The 11,473-nt window shown below is 34.6% G+C and overlaps 1 protein-coding gene across 1 annotated transcript; it reads right to left on the bottom strand.

The window, feature by feature from the left end:
* Nucleotides 1-11: 11 nt before the first annotated feature.
* Nucleotides 12-11,158, bottom strand: dnajc21 (DnaJ heat shock protein family (Hsp40) member C21). Its single transcript, XM_051093001.1, has 11 exons — nt 10,777-11,158; nt 10,495-10,588; nt 9,444-9,567; nt 7,919-8,047; nt 6,495-6,799; nt 4,198-4,367; nt 3,669-3,762; nt 3,126-3,287; nt 2,258-2,467; nt 2,051-2,135; nt 12-604 (listed from the first exon to the last, which is right to left on the bottom strand). Exons 1-11 carry the CDS (start codon nt 10,871-10,873, stop codon nt 446-448), a joined length of 1,629 nt encoding a protein of 542 aa, XP_050948958.1. The 5' UTR covers nt 10,874-11,158; the 3' UTR covers nt 12-445.
* Between the last annotated feature and the right edge of the window lie 315 nt (nt 11,159-11,473).

The raw sequence follows: 11,473 nt of genomic DNA, 5'->3' as shown, positions 1-11,473 counted from the left end.
CAAAAGCACTTTCAAAACATCCATTGGCGTTTTATTCCTCACGTAGCCGTTTACAGGTTACCAGTCTGGAATGGTGACTATGAAAACCCAACTAAACGTGACATAAAGCATGCCATCTTTAGCAGGAAGATAATTATTCACAATGTCCTAAAATCAAAACAATACATTCGCACGGCCTACTCAAGTCTCATTCGCTTACAGAGCAGCTCTGAGGCACCAGATTACACATCAATTATGGTGGGAATAAAATGGCAGCTCTTGGGAAATCTTTTGGCATATGGCGTGTTACAAGAGATGTTCATTCTTCTAGGGACAGAAATACACACGCTTCCTGATGGTTGCACAACTGCATGTCATCAAACGAGCTGTAAAAAACAGCAGAGGTTGTGTTTTCTTAGACAAATGTACAATCAGAGGGGCTTCAGTCTTTAAGGCTGCCTCTCGGTTATCTGTTCTTCCTGGCGTCCTTCTTTTTCTTGCACGTTTGGGCGGTGTTACTAGAAGAGAGGGCGGTGGCGTGGCCTGTGGTTTTCAGGTGATCAAAAAGTTTGTTCCTGGTGGCGAATTCATACTGACAGGTCACACAGTGCAGGTTGGCTTCCTTCTATAAGGAGCAGACACACACACACACACACACACACACACACAAAAAGTTACATTAAGCTTATCTGCCACAAATTTGCTGACAAATGCCATTTTGGAAAGTGATGACTAACTAGGGCTGCACAATTTGGGGGAAAATTGTAATTGTGATTCCTTTTTGGAAAAAATGTAGAGTCCCTGGACCAGTCATAAGGGTCATTTTTTGAAACGCTTAGATTTATACATCATCTAAATAAATAAGCTTTCCACTGATGTATAGTTTGTTAGGATAGGACAATATTTGGCTGAGAAAACTATTTGAAAATCTGGAATCTAAGAGTGCAAAAAAAAAAAAAAAAATCAAAATATTGAGAAAATCGCCTTTAAAGTTGTCCAAATGAAGTTCTTAGCAATGCATATTACTAATCAAAATGTATGTTTTGATATATTTACGGTAGGAGATTTACAAAACATCTTCATGGAACATGATCTGTACTTAATATCCTAATGATTTTTTGCATAAAAGAAAAATTTATAATTTTGACCCATACAATGTATTGTTGGCTATTTCTACAAATATACCTGTGTGACTTATGACTAGTTTTGTGGTCCAGTTGATTAAAACAAGAAATATTAATATTGTAATATTTAACTGTAAAATAAAAAATATAATTTTTAATACAAATTAAACTGTAAAAATAAATAAATAAAACAAGACTAATATTTATGGCTTGTCTTAATTTTGTCATTAAACTGTCAAATTTTTGCATGTTAATGCAACCCTAACCCAGAGGAAAGATGGAGTTGAATCACAGCCTTTGCGTTTTTGTAATCACACTAATTCATATATGCAATTTTAGTTGTATTTCGATTAATCTTGCACCCCTACTCTAAACTATGTAATTATTAAAAATGAATGCACATTGCATTTTTTTAAATTAAAATAATAATTAAAAAATATCAACAGTCTGGAGTTTTACTTAAAGGGATAGTTCACCCAAAAATAAATTATCTGTCATGAATTGTGAAAAATTAGCTTTAAAAATCAGAAGCAGCTGTTGAATAAAGTCGTTATTTTTGTTTTCTTTGCGCAGAAGAAGTATTTTCATAGCTATTCTAATGATGTCCTTACTACCTTTCTGGGTCTTGAACGGGTCAGTTGTGTTGCTGTCTATGCAGGGACAAAAAAGCTCTTGGATTTCATCAAAAATATCTTAATTTGTGTTCCAAAGATGAATGAACATCTTGCAGGTTTGGAACGACATGAGGGTGAGAAAGTAATAACAGAATTTTAATTTTTGTGTGAACTATCCCTTTACAGGACATATTACTTTTTGTTGCAGGAAATCACATCAAGTCATATCAAGTTGTTGACGTCCAGATGATAATTACAAAACAGCTGTAACATCATTGAGGAGTGGCTGTTTGCTCACATGTACACACATGCTAACTAAATTACAGTACACACCTCTTGTGCAACTTCCACACCTCCGTGCACTTTGTTGTTCTTCTTAGAGTCTTTTCCGCTTTTCTTCGCTTTTGTTTTTGCGGAGCTGTAAGGGGTCACATTAAGAGTTAATCTCAGTTAATATAAACAAAGAGGACTTTACCCACAATCCAAGGGTTAAGCACTTTACAACAGGTTCAAACCAGTGGATTGTTAAAGAAGAGATACCTTTTTTGGTTTTCGGGTTCACATCCCTCTGGTTTTAGTTTCTCATCTGGGTCTTCAGAGGGGACAGGGGCGTCTTCGTTGTTACCCGAATCGGGCGCAGGTGCGGAATGCTCTTCTGTGGACTGTGGGACTGGGTTGTCAATCTCTGGTTCTTCACTTACATTTACATTTTTCTGCTGGCGTCTCTTTTTCTTCTGCTTTTTAGATAGCCTGTAATTAAATGAACCAATCAGTGGACAGGAACAGCCAGTAATGCCTCCAGATGCTCTTATCCTCATTTTTGTGACCCTGGATCACAAAACCAGTCATGAGGGCCATTTTTTTTTAAATTGAGATTTATACATCATTTGAAAGCTGAATAAATAAGCTTTCTAGTGATGTGTGGTTGAGCTGAGATACAACTATTTGAAAATCTGGAATCTGAGGGTGCAAAAAAAAAAAAAAAAATAAATAAAAATATTGAGAAAAATCGCCTTTAAAGTTGTCCATATGAAGTTCTTAGCAAAGCATATTACTAATCAAAAATTAAGCTTTGATATATTTATTATAGGAAATTTACAAAATATCTTCATGGAACATGATCTTTACTTAATATCCTAATGATTTTTGGTATGAAAGAAAAATCGATAATTTTAACCTATACAATATATTGTTGCCTACTGCTACAAATACACCCGTGCTACGACTGGTTTTGTGGTCCAGGGTTTCAAAAATCTATGCATTTATTTGTTTACATTACTATTTATTCATATTATAATTATTCATTTTACAGTAATGTTTCATTAATGTTCATTTTAGACATTATGGATATATTGTGAAATATTACGTTGCAAGCTATAATTGAAGAGAGCTGACAGGCATGTTTTACTTTTGTCTTGGTGTGTCATCGAGTTCTTCTTCATCGTCGTCATCCTCTTCCTCTTCTCTCTCGGCAGAATTCTGATTCAGCGTCTTTTCTTCCTCCTCCAACTGTTGCCGTAGCAATGCCACCATCTCTCTGTGTTTCTTAGACTTCTCATGGTTTTTCATACTGATGTGTGAGAAAAAGTTATACTGCTGCATTAAATGGAGTGGAGTAATGATGCTGAAAATTCAGCTTTGCATCACAAGAATAAATTGCATTTTAGAGTGTGTTAAAATGGAAAACAGTTCTTTTACATTATAATTCCCTATTTTGTATTAAAAAAAATGCAGCCTTGATGAGACCTTATTGACCTCAAACTATAGAACAGAAATGTAAATATATATTTTAAAAAAGGTAAATCAGCTCTGAACTGAAATGTTATATGTTTTTAAACGATATAAAAATTTGAGATCTAAAAAATAAAATATGAATTTCCATCTCTGAAGTGATGGAGGGTGTGCATGGAAGGTTTCAGTGCGGCGTATGTGGGGTGCTCTATTCACTCACGCTTTATCGGATTTAAAAGATTTGTCACAGGCAGGGCAGTACAGGTCATCATAATAGTCGTCCATTTCCGCGGCACCATCTGCCTGCACCACATCTGACAGAATCATACAGCAGTGAGATATGTGTGCTGTCCATTACTCATAAATGTTTACAGTATAACTGAGGTATTTTTCATGGCTCGGTGACGCTGGTGAATCATTGCATTTATGTATGAATCACAGATGTTTGCTCTGACTTGTTCTGTCTATTTATAGTGGCCTCAACAAGTATTTGTACACTGATGTCACACCTATATCTGAATATCACTGCATAGATATAACACAACAAATATAATGTAGCTTAAAAAAAAAAAAGAAGAAGAAGAAGTACTTGAGCTCTCCTTCTTTAAAAAAGAAATTATGCTTTCAACCCTTCTGAACATTTTTCAGTCTCAGAATGATCTAATGTGCACTGAACCTTTGACCAGCCCCTGAACCTCTAACATCCTCTACCCAGAATCCACTTAAGTATATGTGACATCAGAGCTCACCTCCCCCGTCCACATTTGCCCTCTCCTGCCCATTTTCCAGCTCCTCCTCGTCCTCTTCACTGTCTGATGCATCACCAAATTCTTGACCGTACTCTGCTTCCATCTGCTGCAGTTCTTTCTCCAGCTCCGACATTGCAGCCCAACTCTGTTCCTGATAGTCTTCCGCCAGCCTAATGGCACACAATCAACATATACATAACTGTGATATATTTTATTACAGCAATAATGTTTTACACATATATGGGCCATTCCACAGAATTGGTGCAAACTGCTGTCCCACAACCAAAAACCACATTTAAAAAGCATTTAAGTAATCAAATCGTACATGTTTAGTAAGGCTATGTTCACACTTGGCGTCTTTTTTGACAAGAAAAAGCTGACAAAAGTTGACGCTTTTTGAGTAAAACGCAGAGGGCGTCTTTTGTGGCGGCAGCGTTTAAAAAAAACGTTCAGGACTTTTTTTTTTTGAAAACACGGTTTACTCCATAGGATTACAGTGTAAAACAGACGCTGGCAGTTTCAAAAAAGACGGCAAGTGTGAACACAGCCTAAGATCCTTTTATTATCTACTCAAACCCACAATAATATTTAAAATATTAGAAAGCTTAATATATATAAAATCATCATTTATTGGGTACTTGCAATTGGGAGGTGGCTGTCCTGAATCCTAACCCCTAAATTTCAATGTATGAAAATATCAAAAAAAAAAAAGTTTTTTCCATTGTTGTTTTTAAAAGTGTATTTTTACTTCTTTTAAGAGGTGAAGTTAAAATATATATATATATATATATATTTTTTATATATTCATTGTAAATTATGAAACTTAAAAAAAAAAAAAAAAAAAAGTGTCCCACATTTTTCATGTCACTATCGAAACAGTGTACGTTTTAGTCTACTTGCAGAGACTGATTTTAACTAAACAGATAAATTTATGATCAGGAAATATTCCTTTGTCCCCCTCACTCAAGGTTTGAGTAGATATGTCCCATCATTTTGAGGTAAATGTGTTGAGGAACGTCACTACCGAACACCTTTTTTCTTTAATTAAGCACACTTATTTGGGAGTTCTATAACATGTTTCTGTATGTATACCACTGTTCAGAACTGTGCTGGCATTTGGTGGCGTTTTGGTAGTGACATCTTTTTGGGTGTTATCCCATAGAATTGTCACTACTAAAACGTGTCATCATTATTTCGTTAGTGACAAAAGAGAACACATAATCCTCATATTTGGGAAATATAAACTAAATTTTAGTGCAGTTATGCCATTTTTTTTGTATTTTAGTATGTTTTAGTAGTGTTTCAGTATGTGGGTTAAAATTCTGTAACGTGATGTGGTTGCTACCAAAGCATTACTGTCACTACCGAAAAAGTGCAGTCACTACCGAAAAATGGGATGTTTTGTCAAAAATAAAGTATACTGAATTATCAACCAAGATGTTATGATAGTTTTTGGTTCCATGTATATTCAAACTAATGAATGCTTAACTTTGAAATAAGTATGATCAACTTTTTGCCTTTTACAAAAACTAATCGCATAAATTACACTTGAAACATTGGACTTACCTCTGAAAAAAATTTAGCAAATAGCAAACAAAATATATTTACAATCTAGATGAAAGCAAAATTTGAATAGGTCAATATAACCCGTCTAGTGAAATTATTATTACTGTGTTTTGACAGTGACAAATTTGGGGAGAGAATAAATATTCCAAAACTTTCTGAAAATACAATTTGAGAATTAACTACACAATTACTAAAAATATGTACTTTGATATTATATAATTTGCATAAAAACAATTTTTTTGGAAAAAGACGTTCCAAACTTGTACGACCTTTGTTCATCTTCAAAACACGAATTAAGATATTTTTGTTGAAATCCGAGGAAGAGAAGACATTGTTGAATAAAGTCATTATTTTTGTTTTCTTTGCACAAAAAGTATGCTCATAGCTTGATAAAATTACAGTTGAACCACTGATGTCACATGGACCATTTTAACAATGTTCTTACTACCTTTCTGGGCCTTGAACGTGTCACCAAAAATATCTTAATTTGTGTTCCAAAGATGAACGAAGGTCTTACAGGTTTGGAACGACATGAGGGTGAGTAATTAATGACTATCCCTTTATCCCTTTAATGGAAAGGGGGGCCTTGCAGAACATGCATAGAGTTGAGTCGCCTTTAAACAAAAACGCATGGGTCAGTCTTGCTCTCCCACATGATACATTTTTATCACTGCATGAACAAAAATATTGTCATATCACCCAGTTGTATAAAATGGGCCAATCTTACTCACTTGGCCTGGTGGAGCTTCTGTTTTCTCCTCAGTTCTTCAACTTTTTTGGCCTTCTCTGCATTCTGCTCTTCCACCAGCTTCTTATGGGCCTGAACTCGCTTGTCGCGCTTTCGAACAAAAGCCACTAGTTGGCGCACCAGCTCGCTGTGCTCTTTCCTAGCCTTGTCCCTGGTTTTCTTATTCTCTTTCTCCATGGCTCTTTTCTCCCAGCGGTTGGAGGCCTGACGCGTGTCGTACTCCTCCTTCCATGCGAAGTTTTTGCGTGTGCAGAAGCTCTGCCAGTAGCCATAGAATAAATGTACCACCTGAGAGCACAAATGAGATGAATATAGATTATTACTTATGGAAAAAAACACAGACAAATGCAAAGAAAAAGTATAATACTATACAACTAGATTTTATGTATAAACTTTCTGAATGCTTCATCCTTTTTAACAACAAGATGGAGAGTTTTTAGAAGGCTGGTACACTTGTCCTCTGTTCAACTGCTTCTTGCAAGCCTCCAACGATGGCAAACACTCCAAAACATCCATTAGGTAAAGTGCAGGTACAAGCCACACCGGAAGGGGAAACGGTTTAGATCATTTAAGAGCCTTCAGGACTAATTGGAGTGGGATGAACCTCATTGTTCAAACTCTGAAGAATATGGTCTCAGCAACTAAAGGACATGCTGGATCCCTTGAACTAAATGTGAAGTCTTCCATCAAGATTTTTTCCCCCTTTATTTTTTAGCCAACAGTCTAAAAATGTTTTCAGATATGGAAGAGTGCCATCCTGTTACATGTAGTAGCTTGGAAAAGTATTTATAGATGAAATACTTCTGTGTTCCATTTAGCTAATAAGTTAATAATCCAGTCTCATTTGGCTGTAAGGTCTAAAATGCACTAGACCTCCTCCTGAGGAACTCTAATGCCATGTTTTAGCACTGAAGTATTTCATCTTCATGGTATAAATACATATTTCTCTAACAAAAGCAATCCATACTCTACTAATATCTTAACATTTGTAATAAATTGATAACTACTGGTGGGTTCATCAACCAGCTCTCACAGTCCATACATTACTTCTGTCTCAAGATGTGTTACATTTTCTAGGGAATTTAATGATTCTGGTTCACTAAGAAAAGGTCACACTAATTCTGTTCAGAAGTCGGATCTGTAAGATTTTTTTATATTTTAAAAAGACGTCTCTAAAGTCTGACCAAAGCTGAAACTATTTGATGAAAATGACAGTAAAAGCAATATTGTGACATATTATTACAATATAAAATTGCTGTTTTCTATTTAAATATATATTCTAAAATGTCATTTATCCCTGTGATGGCAAAGCTGAATTTTCAGCATCATTACTCCAGTCTTCAGTGTCACAGGTTCAGTTGTACCTAATGTTTTTGAGAAAAACTGCACGTGCCAGTGTCTACATACAGTGTCATAGTCACTCTGAGAGTCTCCAAATGAGGGAAACCCATCCTCCACTTCTTCCACATCTTTACTGTGCTCCGTCTCCTCCTTTACGATAGTCTCAAACACGTTTCTGTATACAGTGTAAAAGCCCTACAGAAAAAGAGAGAAACAGTTTGCAGTATTAAAACAGAATACATGCATTTCCACAAACTGTCTGAATTATTCCAAACTGAAAGCACAACTTGTGCATTTTTAACATGAACTTCTACTGCCCTCCAGCAGTACAGGTTGGTACAGCAGACATATGAGCGATACACTACCTGTCAAAAGTTTTTGAACAGTAAGATTAATGTTTTTTAAAGAAGTCTCTTCTGCTCACCAAACCTGCATTAATGGACCTTTCTCACATTTCCAGGTTTCTCATAGCGCAAGTCGTCATAGTTGGTAAAATCCGAGAGCAGTGAATGGGAGAGTACCACATATATATTTTTTTGCATTCCCATTTGCTCAAATAGCAAAAGAAAAACTACACAATAGTGTTTTCATGGCTTTCAATCAAAGGAAAAAAATTGAGCTAGACTGATATCGGCAGTCAGAAGAGAGAACATCAAATTTACCTTCCCTCCCATAGACGCGACATTAGAAACACCCTCGCGTAGCGTTAACTAGTTTTTTTTGGAACTTGATGAAAAGGTGATATAATACAAAGTACAGTGTTATAAAAGTACATATTTTTAAAAATCAAAATATAAAAAACTTTAAAGGATTTATGATGATAATGACCGTTGAAACACGTCATCACAGACTTGTGAAAAGGGTCCATTTGATCCAAAGTACAGCAAAAACAGTAAAATTTTGAAATATTTGTAGTATTTAAAATAACTGTTTTCTAGTTGAATATTTGAAAATATAATTTATTCCTGTGATTTCAAAGCTAAATTTTTAGCATTATTAAACAATCACATCACCCTTCAGAAATGATACTAATATTCTGATTTACTGCTCAAAAAACATTTATTTTTATTAATATGTTAGAAACAGCAGTAGACAGAGAATTTTTTTCAGGTTTCTTTGATGAATAGAAAGTTCAGAAAAAAATGATGTCTTCGGTGTTTAAGCATCCTTTAGCATCCTTGCTAAATAAAAGTATTAATTTGTATAATTTCCCAAAAAAAGAAAAGAAAAAATACTAACTCCAAGCTTTTAAATGGTATAGTGTATAATAAAAAAGCTTTTAAACGTTTCTTGATCAGAATAATTTCTGAAGGATCATGTGACACTGAAGACTGGAGTAATGATGCTGAAAATTTAGATTTGATCACAGGCATAAATTACATTTTCAAATACATTTAAATAGAAAACAGTTATTTTAAGTAGTAAAAATATTTCAAAATTTTACTGTCTTGCTGTACTCTGGATCAAATAAACGCAGGCTTGGTGAGCAGAAGAGACTTACTTAAAAAATTACATATGTCATACATTTAAAGTGAACGCAGATGAAAAACAAGAATGTGAACGAACAAAAAAATAAATTTTAAATATTCACCTTTTCGTCATCTCCAAAACCTGAGTAACAGGTGACAGTGAAGAACTGCAAGAGATCAACGCTGTCATCCTGATACTCTCCGCTGACACCTCCTTTCAGCAGCGCCTCTCGGTGGTTATCATACCTAAAAACAAAAGTAACAGTCGTTTTAGCATAATTAAATATTAATGAAATAATATCAAAAACTGTAATAGCCATTTTAGTATACTACTGGCCCAATACTGATTAGTATTATTGGTACTGTTAAAAAATTAGTTAAATTAGTATAATAATATGATTAGGATTAGTATTACTAATTTGTTTGCAATTTTCAACCCATTCCTGATTCATCCAGTACTAATACAAGTTTTGACAAATCCTCATTTTTGTTACACAGCCAGAACAAATAGATCAGCATGTCAACATTGTCTCTATCGTTCCAAGCCCATATGCTGTTTTTCCACTGAACACAAAAGGAGAATTTTGAAGAAGTGGTTTTGTACAACAGCAGTGGCCACTTATGTCATGCTCTAAAAAAAAAACACCATAAAAGTATCCATAACACCATATGGAAAATAGCTAAATTCTCCTTTCATCTGTTGAATGGAAAAAATAACTGCACATTGGTTTGGAATGACATGAGGATGAGGAAAAGAGTGAGCCACTCATTAACCAGCACCCGATAAACCAAAATTAAATTTCTGGCTGTTTCTTACATAAAACCATAACTTCATAACATTTATTAGAGTGTATGCAGTGAGTCTTACATTTAGATCTTGGTGGGAAAAATCACTTTTAATCCACTTTTATATAAAAAAAAACGTGGTTTAGAGATTTCGCAATAAACGTTTTCTCACACAACATGATGTATAAGGTCATACAGGTTTGCAACATCACAGTGGTGAACAAAAGACTGAATAGGATATTAATTTGAAAAGAAATTATCCTTTTTTAAGGATTGTTTACACAGGATATGTAACATATATTAGCCTAAGTAAAATCTCATTAGTTCTGAATTAAGCTACATGTATTGCAATTTATGATGAACATATTTGTTGTTTATTGATCTTACCAGGCTCTCTCCTGTGGGTCACTCAGAACATCATATGCAGCTTGGATAAGCTTAAACTCCTCTGCAGCCTCCTCTGCGTTATCCAAATTCTTGTCTAGAATCAGAATTTAAGAAAATATGAGCTACATCATATCTTTATTTCATGTTTAAGCTAATCTAAATCCTATAAACAGCACTTGACAGATCATCGCTGACGAGTCAGAAAACAGACAACAGCCTTATTTATTAATAAAGGACAATAACCGCTATTAATTATCAAAGAGAGAAGATGAAATCACATACCCGGGTGCCATTTCAAGGCTAGTTTTCTATAAGCCTTCTTCAGGTCGTCGTCCGACGCGTCCCTTTTAACCCCCAGCACCTCATAGTGACACTTCATCCTGGTTTTTACCTGAGGAAGATCCTATACAAACTTAAAAGGCCGTGTTTTGAAATCCACTGTCATTAGCTACAGAACGAAATGTCACCAATATGCCCACGTGGATTAGATTTGAACTAAAACTAAAACAACGCTAGTCTTATATAACACTAAATATAATAAATATAATACTATAAGCCACTAAGCGCGCTTATTCTTCAACTTCTTAAACAGTTGTCATGTTTTCACTCGATGGAAAAACCGCACGAAGCCGGTGTCGCGTGTGTGCAGCCGCGGCGCATGGAATTGATGTCACGGACTAAACGCGCTGCTATTGGTTGAGAGTTGTAGCTTTTAAGTATGAAATTTTATATATATTATATTTTTTGTTTTTTTTATTTATTTGTTTATCTGAAATTGCATTTGTGTATGCATTCAAATATAATAAAGATAAAAAGGACGTTTTTAAAGAATAAAATAATATTTTTGAATATATATATCGCTTTATATCTTAATAATCGAATATATTTAAATAACAAAAATGTTTGAAACCATAAACATATGTGATATAACTTACACAACACACGTTAATTATTGATTAAATGATCTAAAGGCTTATAT

The sequence above is a fragment of the Labeo rohita genome, chromosome 21 (assembly GCF_022985175.1).
Source record: "Labeo rohita strain BAU-BD-2019 chromosome 21, IGBB_LRoh.1.0, whole genome shotgun sequence".
Classification (NCBI taxonomy): domain Eukaryota; kingdom Metazoa; phylum Chordata; class Actinopteri; order Cypriniformes; family Cyprinidae; genus Labeo; species Labeo rohita.
This window is presented reverse-complemented; position numbering and strand designations above follow the sequence as displayed.